This window comes from Pempheris klunzingeri, chromosome 5 (assembly GCF_042242105.1).
Source record: "Pempheris klunzingeri isolate RE-2024b chromosome 5, fPemKlu1.hap1, whole genome shotgun sequence".
In the NCBI taxonomy this organism is placed as follows: Eukaryota; Metazoa; Chordata; class Actinopteri; order Acropomatiformes; family Pempheridae; genus Pempheris; species Pempheris klunzingeri.
This window is the reverse complement of record NC_092016.1, coordinates 4,185,740-4,202,297: the sequence shown is the minus strand read 5'-3', so window position 1 is coordinate 4,202,297 and position 16,558 is coordinate 4,185,740. Positions and strand designations below refer to the sequence as shown.

At 42.7% G+C, this 16,558-nt stretch overlaps 1 protein-coding gene across 3 annotated transcripts in view; it reads right to left on the bottom strand.

Annotated features, from left to right (window-relative positions):
* The window catches only part of plekha7a (pleckstrin homology domain containing, family A member 7a), a 128,429-nt gene that overhangs the window by 24,183 nt on the left and 87,688 nt on the right, over window positions 1-16,558 (bottom strand). For all 3 annotated transcript variants that reach the window (XM_070831148.1, XM_070831149.1, XM_070831150.1), the window contains 3 exons: window positions 12,115-12,219; window positions 10,553-10,625; window positions 6,852-6,952 (listed from right to left, as the gene is read on the bottom strand). In XM_070831148.1, coding sequence (XP_070687249.1) covers window positions 6,852-6,952; window positions 10,553-10,625; window positions 12,115-12,219 — 279 coding nt within the window. The remainder of the gene's footprint in view (window positions 1-6,851; window positions 6,953-10,552; window positions 10,626-12,114; window positions 12,220-16,558) is intronic.

The following is a 16,558-nucleotide window of genomic DNA, read 5'->3' as shown; positions in this document are numbered from 1 at the left end:
AACAACAGAACTGGCCAAGAAATCCAAGGAACAGTACATCACTAACAGCTGTTTTTTAATTAATAGCATCTAAGTGTATCCTTGATAAAGATGTCCTTGCTGTGCAAGCGGTGGTATTACTCCACTAAACACAGCACAGCTCTATGCATGTCCTAATGTTTCCTTCCTTCTTTCCTGCCTTCATTCATTCTTCTAACTGGAAGACAAATGAGAAACCAACTACACAACAAATGCATGCAAATGAAAAACAATTAAACCTTAAATCTTCCCTACCCTAATTAATTCACTGAATAATGAATGCAGGATACAATGTGTGTGTGAGTGAGTGAGTGAGTGTTCTGGTGGGCTCCACCGCGGCTCCTCTCTGTGATTTCTGTATTCGGTTTATACTGAGATAAAAAAAACGAGTGCGATGCCTCAGCAGTTCGGCTTCTTATCCGCAACGTGATGACGGTCAGGAACACACAAAACACCACACCCACTTGTGCAGTTCAACGCGCACACAAAGCGAGTTCATGAATATTACAAAGGCTGCCTCCCCTGCTGTTCCATCCTTGTTACTATAAACTCTGGATAAACCCCGGCACACAGATGCAGACACATACACAAACAAACATAAATGTTCCCATTCCTACACCCCCCAGGTTCCCCAGGAGCTTGATAAGTCACTTCCTGAAAGCACTGCCGTCTAGCAGATGAACCAAGCTCATTTCAGTGGCTGCTGCTGTGCACTAATAAAACAACCTCAAATCTAATTTTCTTGCTCGCTGTGCTTGAGCATGTGCTTGACCCCGATCCTGGTACAGATTTTAAGATCTAGTAGTTGATTGCACCACTCACTTGATTTGTCCAAGTCGAGATAACCTTGCGCACTGCTGATGCTCAGGTGGGTGCGTAGGAGGGAGGAGTATGCATAACCGCACTGCATAACCTTAACTGACTCTGTCTGGAGGTGAACAGAGGCTCCTAATGTGCTCAGCCAGGGTATTTCATGTTTAAGGTTGTTCTGATGTTGTGAGTGATGGTAAAAATGTTGCTTTTGGTGCCTTTAAATCAGTTTACAAAGCACCTGGTTCAGGGCAACAGTGGCGCTTGGTTTTCTATTCTTACTGCTATTTTCCTAACATGCAAAGGGTTAATATATTAAATAAATAATAGATTTACTGAAAGAGCAGAAACCTGGATCCTAATGAACTTGGTGTGTGGTTTTCAATCATGATCCAGGGCTGTAGGTGCACATTCAAACCAAACACTACAGCAGCAGATTCCACTCATTTAACACCAATACACTGGAACTACTGTGAAAGCTGAATCACACTGCAAAACATCAGTAAATGTCTGTCAAAGTGCTTATATCTGTAAAATAATATGCTTAAAAATAGATCTGCAAATGAAAAGGTGCTCTCCATCTGTTCACAGATCACCTGTTGCTGTTTCTCATTTTCACATTAAAGCCTGTTTAGCTGTGCTGCAGTTCAGCCTCTATATGCATTAGCTATGTTGTGTCATACTTCAAGATGACTGCAGACACAGAGGAGTACAGAACAAACTATGCCAGATCATTAAGGTGTTGCCTGATGATGTGTTTCCAAGCCTGAATCAGTTAAATCTGATCATATAAATCAGTCATGTTTGGCTAAAACGAAGGTCTGCAGACTCTTTGACCGCAATGTTACCCAGAGGAAAACAACAGATGTGAGCCACACACAGAGCTCGGCCAGCCTGTCACTGCTACGCATGGAGATGTGTTTTAGATAAATTAGAGAGCAGGAAACAGACAGGGAAACCATTAGCAACCACTCATCTTAAAAACGAACAGTGAAATCTCTCACGAAATGAATAAGAGCATCCTCAGGAAGCAGCTGTCAAAACACGCCTGTTCGCTCACCATCAGCACTCTGACAGGCGGCTACGATGGGACAGGCTCCTTGATGAGAGACAGAGGACTGCGACGCTAGTCACACGTTTTGGCACGTGCAGAGATATTGGCATGCATGTGCAGTGAACATACACACACACACACACTACAGAAACACAGCCACAGATCTGTGCCGCAATATGTTGAATAAACTAAATTTAAGCCCTAATCTGAATCACAGAAACTTCTCTAAACTTAATCCTAATTCCAAATCCTATCCTACTCCCATGTTGCTTTGGGGTGTACGCCGACCAAAAAAAAACAAACCTTCATGAGACAGACAATGTCACAAGTACACACACATGCGACCTCGCCAGACTATACACATATTTAAAAAACCCTACTGATTTTAATCTCAAATCCTCAGCCTTGATTTCTCCCTAATTTAGTTACAGCAAAACACACACACATACACACACACACACAATAGCGACAAAATCCAACACACATCACCAGCAGCCTAAAATAACACTAGCAGACTCTACCTCTCTTTGGCAGGAATGCTGAGTGGGTCATTCAGCTCTGAGTGCGTGACCGACACACCTACACACTGAATCCACACACAGCTAAGCCTCTGCTGTGTGTGTGTGTGTGTGTGTGTGTGTGTGTGTGTGGGAGCTGGTGGCAGTTTTAAGGGTGTTTTGCGATTATTTGTTTTCTCCGCTACATTGTTTATTGATGCCTTATAGAAAAATATGAGAAGTGCCTCTGACCATTTCTTTGTGTGTGAGCCCTCATGACTTCCTTCCTCTCCACCTATCCCTTCCTCTCTTTATTTGCCTTTTATTTTCCAGCCCTAATCACTTCCTTCCCGTTCTGTGTTCTCTCTCCTCCAGCCTCCCTTTTTCTACAAATTGGAAAATATCACCCGCTACTTGCACTAAGAAAGCCTTACAATAGTGTCGGCTCTTTGTACTGTGGACAGCCCCCCCCCCCCCCCCCCCCGACCCCCCCGACAAACACACACACATACACACACTCTTTGTCTGAGCGCTATTTAAAGAGTCATTGTGCTCATAAAGATAAGCCTCAGCAGCAAGAGCACCACAAAGCTCTCGATAAGGTACGTTCTCCTAAATTTCCAACTGTAGAAATTTAATTTACACTGAAAAATATCCAAACGGAGACAACAATAGATTGTGGGTGTAAATCATGCCTGCTCTTAGAGAAGCATTCAGTATTTCTACTCTGTTTGTAAAATGAATCCAGTATGAATCTAACTGACTGCTCTACCTCAAAGTTCTCTTAAGCAGCAGCTGCTTTGGAAAAGTCCACATTTGTGTGACTGTGGGTTTTACACAGCCTGCATCTACGGCGAAAGATTTCCTAAACACTCTTTTTCCGCTCTTCATCTCTGGAACAGTGGTGTGAGGTGACATTAGTTCCAAATAAAGTGAAGTTTTTCTCCACGCCATCAGAAAACTGCATGCTGGTACAGTAGATGTGACAGATGGAGGAGACAGCGAGAGCAGCACATAGATGAACGATAAGCCCCACACCAGATAAGCCAAATACAAAGATTCACACTGCAGTAACGAGGATGGGGTGAAAGAGAGGGAGGAAATGACAGAGGGGGAATTAAATAAGATAGAGAACAGTGAAAGGAGAGAAAAACAAAACACATCACGACCACGTCAGCCACAAGGACACGTTATTCTCAAAACATGCATCAAAAACCAACAGTGGAATATACAAGGCTGCTGTATATTCTGCCATGTTTGGACCCAAAAAGCCACACCCACGGGAGACAACGAGGATATACAATGTTTACATCTGGCAAAGTGACAGCACATGACAGGGTAGAGTACCTATTTATGGGAGGGCTGTCGCTGGACGACGCGACACACTCACAGGGAGGGAGGGAAGTCCCGGTCGGGCAGCCAACCAATTGGAACAAGAGAGGGAAGAGGATTCGGTGAAAAGGGGAAAGGAGGTGGGGGGTGGGGTGGGGGGGGGTCTGACGCTTGAAGGTTTCAATTTGTGGGGTCGTGATGTGTATAGGTCGAGTTTGCAGTCAACAGGTGTAGCATTCCCACACTAAAACATATAATATTCACCCCAGCAGGCCTGCTCAGGTGGCTGACCTGGGAAAATAGGAGTTTTGTGTGGTTGACTGCAGCAGGGCAGTGATCACTCTCAAAATACAATGAACAGGTTACTTTCCTGTGGTAGTCTAGCTCAGGTTCAGTTTATTTCAGACATTAAGAAGTGTGTCTGTCACATGTCATCATGTCTGACAGCAACCACAATCACTTAGCACTTATAGCGGGGTGTTGTCAGAGATGGTGATGTGGAATAACGTGTAACCCTGTTACCACACTCTGAAATACACTTTCACATCACTGCAGCAAGTTGACAAATCAATCCAATAGGAGAAAAAAAATACAAGATCTGAAGTTGCTGCTCTTTAAAAAGTCAAAACCAAATAAAAAAAGAAAGATTAGCCATCATTCACAGCTTCCTGTAAAGCTTCCAGACCTTGACGGAAGTCCAATATTGTTCATTTATTAGTTTATAATAGTTGATGGTTAAATTCTGAATTTTTCCTCTTCATCCTCCAGTGTCGTAATGTTGTACATTAAAATAAGGTCATTACTTTCCTTTTTTTCTGCACACATGACGTCATTATTTAACAAAAATTAGTCACAACGTTTTTTTTACCATAACAAAACACCCCTTATTAAAGGTTGCAGGGTAAAAGAAGTTTGACTTCACCATGATTTTATTATTTAATGGACTGTGAAACAAACGATTTCCCTCCTGCTGTTGCTGAGGAGAAATTCTTGATGATGACCTACAGTATTTTGACTTATATCAAAACCGGGAAGCTTCATACTTTAGTCCACTATCCTGGTTTTAACAGTGTTCAGTAACTTGTGGTTGAAGACCAGTTGGTTCTCCCTCCTGTTTCCCACTAATGAGATAACTGTAGCCTTTAGTCAGGAGCAGATGTCCTCAGACGGTACACAACTCTCAGAGTGTTTTGACCCTCAACTGTGACACCTTCCAGTTGGTGAGTTGGCAGTGGTGGCAAAATGACTGCCCATCTGCTCCTGACTTCCAGCTTCCAGCTTCTCTCTTCTCGCCTCCTCCGTATCCAGCAAGAGGCTCTCCGCTTCCTTCCCGCTGCTGGGAAGCCTCGTAATCGACCGCGACATGGAACAGCCATCTTTTATCTCTACAGTCCTGCATTAGAGGTTGATATTTTGAGGCTTTCCTCTCGTGAATGTCTTCTCCTGTAGAGAGATGTGGACCAGCTTCCATCCACTATCAGCCTTCATCTCCCAACACCATACCATTTGCAGTATGGTGGGTTTAGGGGCCGTAAGACGTGCCCAGCGTGGGTCTGAGTTCACTGGCCTCTTTATCTCGCTCTCCTGCTCCAATGTACCATATAAGACCAGTCATAGCCATGTATACTGGCTTTAGCTTAGAGCTGTTCTGCATCCTGTCAGTATGTAGCTTCCACTCAGTCCAATAAACGTGCATGCCTAGCACAACTGCTTTTGATCTCCTTGATTCCTCCTCGACGTTCCTCACTTCTTCCTGGATCATGGTGCATCTGTCCCCTGCATTAGTTTTCTCCCGTGGTTTATAATGCACCGAGCCATGCTTTCCAGAGCGGTGAACAACAGAGAGATTGCACAGATTCATGTTGCCTGATCTTGTTGTAACTCCTGTTTGGCGCAAACACGGATCCCTTAAATCTGTCGATGTTAGCAGAGCTCTGCCCTTTGCCACCTCCGATTCTCCCAAAGCTGATGATAATGGAATCTGTAGCTGGCCTGGTCTCCTGTACAGACCCACAGAGGGAGAGCTTGGGGGAATGTCTGACCATCGCTGTCCCCTTTCTATGGGATCAATAATTAGGAATCCATACAGCTGTCATTTCTATAGACTAGTTCTATTGGAAGACGTCCAGTCAGCAGTGACTAAATACTAAGCCAAAATTCAGACCTTCAAGCAGTGAGAAGGGAACCTATGGCTTTTTTTTTTTTAACCCAATTAAATAACAACTATGTGTAGGCACACATGTAACTTCATGTAATACACCAAGTTACAAGTTAAATCAAACTTTATGACTCACTTACGACAAGTGAGTGCTGTGCAGAGCGCCTGCCTCTTAGCTTCACCCGTGTCGCACTTGACTGAAAAAGACTTGTGCCCGAGGCAATGGAGAAGTTTCATTCCATTCCAGAGGAGCTTGTCTATCTCAATAAAGACACTGACAGACATTCAGTGGTAATAGACATCCCTACAACAGGTGGTGAGTGCTGCACACAGCCATCGAGGTGTCTGGATGGGTAGGCAGGGTTAGATAGTGGGAGGATGTTGTTCTGGTCTATTATATGTCATTCCAAAAGAGATTTAAAAAAAAAAAATGACCATCATTTTACAAAAAATAATTGTTTTATCAATTCAGCAACTGTTGAAAAAGCATAGATCTAAAAACTGTTGCATATTTTAATTGAGGGAATACAAAAAAAAACTTCATTTTATCTGCCTAAAGTAGACTTTGATTCATTCTTAAGTCAATGAGCACATTCAAGAGGGTCAACAACATCAAATAAATGAAGAGCTTTGAACATTATTGCATTCATTCCAATGATTTCACTCATAAAAGACACCTTTTCGCGCCTCATGTCATTATATTGGATACAAACATTGAATAGTTTTTAGTTTTACATGGTTGCGTTTGTTCTAATTAGGTGTCGTAACCTTCAGGCATCCATATGACTGCAAATGATCAATCAGTCCGTGCTGGATGTCGTCATTGCAAAGAGAAATATTCCTTGTTTTTCCTGTTTTTTTTGTTTATCTAAAAGGCAGAAATACAGGCGGCTGTTCTCCGAACCAAACAAACAAGAAGAGAAAGTGATTCAGATATTCCTACATCTGAGCAGAGCAGTCTGTAGAACAAAGAGAGGCATACCTTAAAGGCATACTTGCGGCTGATGTGGTCCTCAGGTCCCACGGGTGAAATAACATAGCTGGGCAAAGGAATACTGCCTAGGACCGATTCCTCTCTGCTGTCTGGAGAGGGAGAGAGAGAGAGGGAGGGAGAGAGAGAGGGAGAGAGAGGGAGAGGGAGAGAGAGAGAGAGAGAGAGAGAGAGAGGGTGAGGAAGGTGAGAAAAGAAACGAGAAAGATAAGGTGGAGAGGAAAGAGCAAGAGAATAAATATCACTCATCACCCACTAATTTCATCGCTGCCTGCCACCAGTATCATAACACTCACACACACACACTCACACACACACACACACACTCGCATGCCGTCATTCATGCCACAGTGTTGTGCCAAACAGTAAATGACCACTCTGGTATCCCAGTGTCACAGAGCTAAAGCTGGCCCGGTCCAACTGGCAGCCAGCCGCCATTCCTCTGTGTCTGCCCCATCCGGTCTGCATGCTGGGATCACAGTGAACACACACACACACACACACACACAGTGTCCTTCTATGTCTGTAAGGACCCTAATTGACATAAAGCAGTCCTCAACCTTTTACCTTAACCTAAACCTACAGTCTTAACCCTCATTTAATGTCCTCACTTTCCAAAAATACCCTCACTGTCAGGGTTTAAAACTCTAACTGCTCCTCACAAAGACAGAAGTACAAAAACAAACACACACACACACACACACACACACACACACACACAAATGCATGCAACCACAATATGTCCAGTCTTAATTAGTTCACACATCTATAAATAAATATCTACGGGGTATTTGTTTTCTACTGAACATTGTGACAGCATGCTAGAATGTGTGTGTGAGTGTGTGTGTGTGTGTGTATACATGTGTACACACCCATTATCACATTGTAAAATTTTGAAATGGTATGAAAATATGTGTGCATGGCACCTGCACCCGTGAGTGGGCATTTGGCTGAGAGGTGATAAGGCGGCACTGTGGATTAAAGGGGTAATTGGTTAAAAATAATTCAAGGACTTTTGGAGGAGACATTCCTGAAATGGTGGGCGAGGCGGTGACGTCTTTTTATCTGCTTTGCCACGTCGGTCTCACTCACACAAACACACACACACACACACACACACACACACACACACACTGAGGAGAGCAGACCGTAACAGAAGTGGCATTAGATAACACCCAAACAGCACAGGAATACTAGTATTTTGTCATTCCTTTTGTAGCCAGTCAAAGGTTTTTCCTTTTCTTATCCACACTGAGGGTCCTAAGATAGAGGGTGTTATATGCTGAACACACTGCGAAGCCCCTTGAAGCAAATATTGGGCTATATAAAGAAAATTGACTTAGAATGGCAATTCAGCCTGGGGGCAAGGGCCAATGTCTCGAGCCTTACGGAGGAGCCGGCCGACAGACAACGGAGCTCCAGGGCTAGCCTTCCTCTTCCATGCACCAGCTATTTTCAACCCATATGAATGCAGATGATTCTTTAGAAAAGCTAATAAAAAGCGAAATTGTTGTCAGACGATAGCCGATGGGTTTCGAAAATTGCATTTCACTCAATGCTTTCTGCCTCTTTTGCTTCTCACATAGACTGTTTTCCCTGCATGCAACCAAGGCCCACTCAAAGATGATTGGTCAATACCACTCTGACTACAAATGGAAACCAGAATGCTCTCGATAACAAACTCTTGTCCCTTGCCTACAGATTCTGTTTATAGACGTTACATTATCAATGAACCTGCAGATTTTTTTCTAAATGTTAGAAAAGTTTTCTAAATTATAGTGAAAAATTACCATTCTAACTTTCCAGCGCCCATTGTGGCATCTTTAAATTCTTATTTTATCTGACAATCAGAAAAAAAAACAAAAAACGATCCAGGCTAGTCTAAAAAAATGTAAACTCCAGGCTGCGACAATTCCCAAATTTCCAGAAAAACAAAAGAAAAAAAACAAACATGAGCTCTACAGCTAACAGACACCATCAAACAAATAAAGGTAAGACGGTGAAGAGAGGTTTGGTTGTTTGTGTAAAATCAAGAGATGATATAAGTGGTGCTGCAGACAGATCAAGGGTTTTCATGTTGAGAGGAGAAACCTTTGAACTGAGAGAGAAAGACAGAGAAAAGAGTGATAAAGAAACGACAGAGAATTGATTTCATCCTCCTGTCGAGGCGCAGAGGCAGAGAAGCGTGTCCCAAATGGCTCGGCAAAGAATATGGAGATGAAAAAGGAAGGCGTGGACGGGCAGATAAAGACAGCCATGGGATGGAGACTGATGGTGAGGGAGGGATTGGTGGTGGAGCGTGTGGTGCAGCTGTGTGTGTGTGTGTGTGTGTGTGTGTTTGTGTGTCCATACATTTCCATGCGTTTGAGCTGTAACCCACTGAGAAAGATCAGATCAGAGGCTCTTTTGTCAGCTGCAGTTCACTTCAAATCCAACATCACCAGGTTTCAAACTTCTGAACCCTTTGAAAGGTGTCCAGTAAACAGTGTGTGTAGTGTGTTTAAAGCCAAGAAACAAAATATCATAAATAAAAAGGTTTGTGTGCGACTTTCTGAAATATGAAAACATCTAAATGAAAATGAAATGAAGCCACACAAGTCAAAGTAATTAGCTGCCACACTTGGTTGTCATCTCGTCTGAATCTTGTATGATTAGCTGGCAAAACTTGTGTCGAATTAGTAAGATTTTTCTGTATTTTAAGGTGAAGTCACTTCATAGAGCTGCTCTATTGTGTGATGAGTATACCACGTGGACAGCAGCAGGTGGGTAGCAGCAGACCGTGGCGTCAAGCACTAGCTGTCTCAAAGCACCTTGAGGAGGTTGAAGAGAGACCTCAGCAGCCTTTTCTGAGACACACAGCCAGCAAATCTCCTCAGAGCGACTGCCTCTGTATCGTATCTGTATCTGTATCTGTATCTGTATCTGTATCTGTATCGTATCTGTATCTGTATCTGTATCTGTATCTGCAGCAGTCTCCTATTTGGTGGTGGGACCAGAAGCTACCAGGCTGTAACTCAAGTGATGGAAGAGCATGTGCACCTCACTGTCAGTCTACATCATGAAGTGAAGTGACAGTGACATGTGGTTGAAAGCTCCACGAAAAGCAAATGGACCGCGAGTTAAAATGCTTTCGTCAAACCGCGATTCATGTCAAGATTTATTTTTCACGCTGATTAGTCTTCTTGGCCTTTATTAAGTGCATTTCCCACAATCCCTTATATGTCAGTAAGAAAATGACAGGCAGGAAAGATACACCACCACAGATGCAGAGGATTCACTTATTATTTCATTCCAAGATTGATGAGTTAAGATAGATATGTGCAAAAATGAGTTGTTTTTTGATCTCAGGTGCTTCATTTCATGTAATAACACCAGTGAGACACCTGTAGAACACAATGCAGTCCACTACAATAGGCACTGAATAGATCCTACATGTGAGAAGCCGCTAACATTCACCTGAGACTTTCTGAGAGACGTTGAATCAACGACTGTAAAAGGCTACGGAGGTTTTGGTGTTAAACATTAATTACATTTTAAGGTGTTTCTGTTATTCTGTCCTTGGCTGAATGCGTGATTTGAAAGAACACAAAGAGGCAGGAGGTGGAACATGTAAGAAGTGGGACTTTCATCTACTTTGTCTATGTGCTAGGTCCAGTCGGCATTACGCTTTTTTGTCTTGAACAAAAACTCACCTTTGTAGTAGAACAGACAGAAATCAGCCAATACGAACCACTTCCTCTTCCAAAGACGCATCCCAGAGCTGTCCTGCAGAGAGAAAGAGAGGCAAAGAGTGTAAGCAAGTAATGAATGAATGAATAATGAGACAGAAAGTAGCACAGATTGGAGGAGATAACAAGGAAGAGTAGACATAGTGTACATAGGAGGGGGGGGGGGGGGTAATAAGAAAGATGAGGAGGGAGTTAAAAAAGAGTAGTGAGGGGCAGCAGACACAGTAAGGAAGCAGAAGTAATGAAAGCAAAAGGGAGGAGGACATGAGCAGAGATAAAGAGAGTGAAGAGGAAAGAGAGGGAGGAAGGGAGTGATCATTTGTCCTCGTTCCCTGGCTCGCTGGGCCTGCCACGGCAGCTTTACGGCCCGATTCGTCTTTTATGTTCTCTCGCTGCAAACGGCACCGTTTGAAGAGGAGAGGAGATACAGACGGGGATGAAATCACCTCACACACCGACACATGCCTCTTCTTTGGCTTCAAAAAATGTATGAAGCTACAATCACGCAACCCTGTGATAGCGTCAGTGTGTGAGCTCCTGCCTCCATTTAAAACTTTCTTCTAATTCAAGTGTAACTGAACCGCACTGATAGACTGTACGAGCGTATGAACATCTATGTGTGTGTACATTAGAGTATAATTGCTTTGCAATAACATCACTTAATGACAAACCACAAACATTTTTCAGAGGGATGATGCCAACTGCAGATAATTTAAGTATAACTTCAAATACAAATAGAATCTCCAGTAATAGCCCGACTGTGATCAACAGCAGGTGCTCTGTATTGCCAAAGCAAAAAAATAAATCAAGGAAACATAAAACTAGGCCAATAGAGGAAATGTTACAGGACCGTGCAGGCTGCTGCTGGAACTCGTCCCTGAAGTGTGTTAAAGAGACATGAACACACCCAACTGGCTGCCAGTCACATCAGTTTTACACACTGGAGGGATGAGTTCCAGCTTCAGCCGACACGGTCCAGTAACATTCCCTCCAGCGTCCTACTTCTATGTTTTCTCCATTTATTTTTCTATATTTTGATCAATCCATTACCACTATACTGGTTAGTAATAACGTGTTGTTTCAGCTTTGTTTCCCACATAACAGCAGCTACCTGACTGAATTAGTTAATAAACTAACATCTTCATACCGTGTTGCAGAGTTGAAACTATCTGTTGATTTGTCGTGCAACAGAAAATCAGTTAACCATAAAAGTCACTGTTTTCAGGCTCCAGATCAATCATCATGTGATGATTTCTCTGGTGCACATCACTATAAACTGAGTAGCTTTGGGGTTTGGACAATGATTTGCTTTATTGAGACAATATACATTATATTATATATAATCTGATAATGAAAATAATTGGTGGTTGCAGCTCTTCTTTACATTGTAATGTACATTATTTTGTTTTTGTACATTATTATGTACCCTGGAAAGCTGTAGTGGTACTGAGTGGATTATTATGCAGCGGTCTTGATTTGTATGCATGTTAGAATGAGTGTGTGTGTGTGTGTGTGTGTGATCTCACCTGCTTGTACAGCCATCCTCGGACCACCACAGGGACATTGGGATTCCTCTTAATGGCCTGCTCTCTCTTCCCAAAGCTGTGCACCTTGCCACTGGACCTGGAGCCCTGAACCACACACAGAGAAGAAAAGAGGGCTTTGATGGGATGTAAGAAGACACAATCAAAGTCCTCAGCTACGGCTGAGAATATCTGATAATGTTACAAATGACTCCCACAGTTTCAGTGCATCTAAATCTAATATGGATTACATATGTACGGGGGAGTTTTGTTACTTATCAATCAGCTGTTAAATAAGCCAACCAAAATTTGCTCAGTTAGTTTTTACACATCTAATTTGCTCTGTAGCAAAGTTGTGGGGACAATTGTCACATCTCACATCACATCATCATTAGTATTGAATATATTTGCGGTGCGATATTAGCTCGGTTAATTGACTACCTGAGAGCTCCAAAAATAATCACCAGGGCTTTAGCAAGAACATTTATTCTCCGTAGCAGAGCTGTGGTTAAAAAAGACTGGGACCAAAAGCCATACAGCTCAGTGTGTCACAGTAACTTATATTTGGAAACAGGCGGTCTGTGCTTCATCAGACCATTCAGCCTTACTTACGACATTACTGACTTATCCAGACACTTCTCCTTTCTGCCCCACTTGTTACATAATTACACCAATCATTTGAGCACAGCCAATTTTTCACTGAACCTCCGTTGCAGCTTCAGCCACGGTTGCTATGGCATTAGTCAGACATTGACAAAGCCTCCATACACTACCAGGTAGGAGGTTAGTGGGCATGTGACCTGCAGGTCAGTGGTTTGATTGGCAGATAGACACCTGCTGGAAAGTCTGGCCAGTGAACCTGAACAGCTACCACCAGAGAGCGAGGCAATAACTCCAAATTCTTTCTGTATCAGTGGTAACAGACTGTGGCTGCACTGTGCTGCCGTCAATGTGTACACTGAGAACTCAGCAATGCTGATGAATGAACTTTTCCTGCATAAAATCCTCAAGGGTTGTATGAACAGTACGTCCCTTTTATAGCCAGTGTACGTTAAAGTGTTCTAAAACAATGAAACTCATTTTAAGTTGCCCTTGAGATTCACCTATAATCCTGTTTATCCTGTCCAGCACACACTGGGCAGGGGGAAGGCTGGATTCATCTATTTGTTGGCGCCGGAGCAAAAATATGATGTGGGCCCCAGTTGACCACCACGGTTTCTCCCACTGTCCCTAAATCATGTATGATTTGTGTATGTATTAGGCACAAAGACCGAGACTTTAACTAAGGGCCCCTCTACGTGACGGGGCTTTGAGATTATGTGTTAATGCACTTGTTGTCTTAAAGCAAGGGTCTGTAACTTCTGTTGAGCAGCAGCACATTTATTTCTGTTGATATCTGAGCGGCTCAGGGTTTGACATTAGCACCCAACCATCCGCCAAATGCAGGTAGAGTTTGGCAGTGACGTAAAACAGTCACTCATACCAGCCGTTTTGCCGGTTGGCACCATTGACTGTGAGACTAATCGGCTGTTCTCACGCCCATTTTCTCATGCAGTAAAAAAAGTGCAGCGTTATGAGCGTTCGGGCAGTGCAACCATGAACAACTTGTTTGTCCTTGTGCTGTCAGTTTCTGCTACAGGGAAGTTAGTTCATCATTCCAAAACCAAAGCCTTTATACTCCCAGACAAACCCTGAAAAGCAAATGAGATTTCTACACTGCACAGCTCATACAGTTCAGCATGGTACATAAAGTCAACATGGTCCGGCGTTTCATTTCATCCTGTCTTATTGAAGTACTTTGTTTCTGTGTTTGCACAGAAAAACTGTGTCGTATTCAATCTGAAACCTTTTGATCTGCAATCAAATGCAGCTTCACTCAGCTTTGCCACCACGGCTGCACCACTTTTATCATATGCAATACAGAGCATTTCTTTTTATTTCTCTGTCTTAATCAGTTACATGTTTTCATGCAAAAGCAGCTTTACACAAAACTTTTTCAGCACTGAATATTTGATGACTGCAGTGTTCAAAATTTTATGTAGTCTTGATTTGGGTGCTTACCGTGGTCATTTATATTTAAGACGGTTGTAAATCAAGTTCTTCAAGTAAATTGTAGAGCGGCTTACAAAACTTTAATCAAGTAAAAAGTAATTTCCCAACAACAAAACTGTGGCCAGTGAAAATGCTGAGCCCAAGGCAGAGGAAACCTGTGCAGACACAGCAAAACTGTGCAAATTTTCACAAAAAGGCTCCAGAAGGCTGGTGGATTTGAAGTTACATGACATGCTTAATTCATGGTGTCACTGAAGAGTTTGGACAGGCGTGTGCATGCAGATGGAGTGAAACTAGCCTACATCTCTGAACTGGTTATCCAGTGAAGAAACAAACCCTGATTGAGGTTGCTGAGGTCTATTAGCAGTGTTTAGTACCCGTGAGCAGCATTTACTACTGTTCCAGGCCTTTGAGCTGTGATTCTGCAATCTGTACAACTGTACAACATCTGAGGCACTCGTGTCAGTTCATCTTTAATGAATCACTCTGAAGAAATGCATGGGTGCTGGGTGTCCCTCTCTCTGTCTCTCAGCCAACCATGATGTTCTTGCATTATTATTGCGTTTGTATTTGTGTGTGTGTGTGTGTGTGTGTGTGGCTGCTGTAAAAGCCAGCAAACATATTTATACACTGTGCCCATATTCATGAAATCTCATTACACCATCCTCTATTCCGAATCCTCAGAAGAAAGTACTACTCCCCTGGCGTGAAAAAGCACACACACACACACAAAATTATCCTGCCACCTTCGCCACACTGTTATTATAATAAAAGATGTGGTGTGACGGCTGCAGGAGGGTGTATATGGACTGGCAGCAGCACTGGGAGGCATCCACAGCTGGAAAACAACAAACACGGTCGCTAATTAGAGGGAGGCTGGTTGGCCAAGCATGATGCAAAGACGCAGAGCAGCTCAAATACTGTCACAATGGAGTCCCTTATCTGACATTATACTGTATGTGTATGTCTGTGCATGTTTAATATGTTTGCCTGTGCCTGTTTGTGTGTATCTGCAAATATGTGTGTGTGTGTGTGTGTGTGTGTGTGATACGGTGATCTATTTTTAGGCTGAGGGTAATTCTGTGGAAACAGCTGTGGTCCCTGCTGCAAAGTAGCACTCTGTCTTGTAGGTGAGTGACTCAGCGTGCAGAGGGGCTATTTTTTTTTACATTAATGGCAAACCATCAGACAACCTAAAAGCCTGGAGAGCCCACGAGGTTGCCGGCTCGAATCCCCAGGCAGACAAGGAAAGAATTACTTAGGAGGGGTGAGATAATTAAACAAGAGCAGAGCTTTCTCTTCCCTTTAGGAATGCGGTTGAGGTGTACTTACACTAGACACCTAATCCCAATCTGTTCAAGTGGATCTAATGAACAGCAGCTGAGTGTAGTTGAACATGGCAGCTCCCAAGAGTCAGGCTGGGCTACTTTTATATGCATGTTTATTATGTTCATCTCCTCCTGTTTAATTACACACACACACACACAATCAGGCAAAGACAACATATTCAACACTTTTATTGCTGAGGTGATCAGCCAATTCATTGATTATGGACTTTCTTAACTGTTTGAATCATTAATCAAGCAGACACACCGAACATTATTTGTTATCAGCTCTTCAAATGAGAGGATTTACTGTAAATCGAGTATCTGTGGGGTTTTGACTGCCAGTTAAAACAAAACAAGAGATTAAACGACGTCAGCGGTCAAGCTTCCATCCAACTTTAGTATAAATTGCCCAGAAAGATTCTGCTAAAGAAGAGCATGTCTGTCTCCATTGCATTTGTCCATTTTGCTTTGATCACATTTACTTCTTGTTTTAACTTATTCTGATGAACACACAGATTGAAAACGTGCATAAATACCGGTGGATGGAAATGCACTTAATGTAGGCTCTTTGAGACTGTGATGGATTTTATGAAGATGTCAACATCACGGTAATGCTAGAGGAAAAGTCATGTCATGAATATCTCATGACATGATTTCATGGCAGTCCATCTAAGAGCTGTTGAAATATTTCAGTCTGGACCAAAGTGACTGACCAACTAAACAAAGTAATACTCATTAAGTAATGGATTTTCAAATATGAGCTGCTCCGCATAAATAGCCAACTCCAACTGTTGATCCCCACCAGCTTTCCATTTGTCATCGTGTTTAATGGCGCAAACTCAAAGCTCTGTATTAATGGAGAAGTTTGCATGAAAAACTAGCTGAAAAAGCTAGAATCATAATAGCAGAAACAGCAAAATCACCTAAAGGATGTGTGCTGGTCAAACTAAAGTACAATACTGCAACAGGAGGTAGAAGTGTTACCTTAATTAGCCGTAGTTAAGGGTGTCAGCAACTGTTTTTCTCATTTCATTTCATTTTTTCCAGCTAATTCAGAAAGTTTAAGT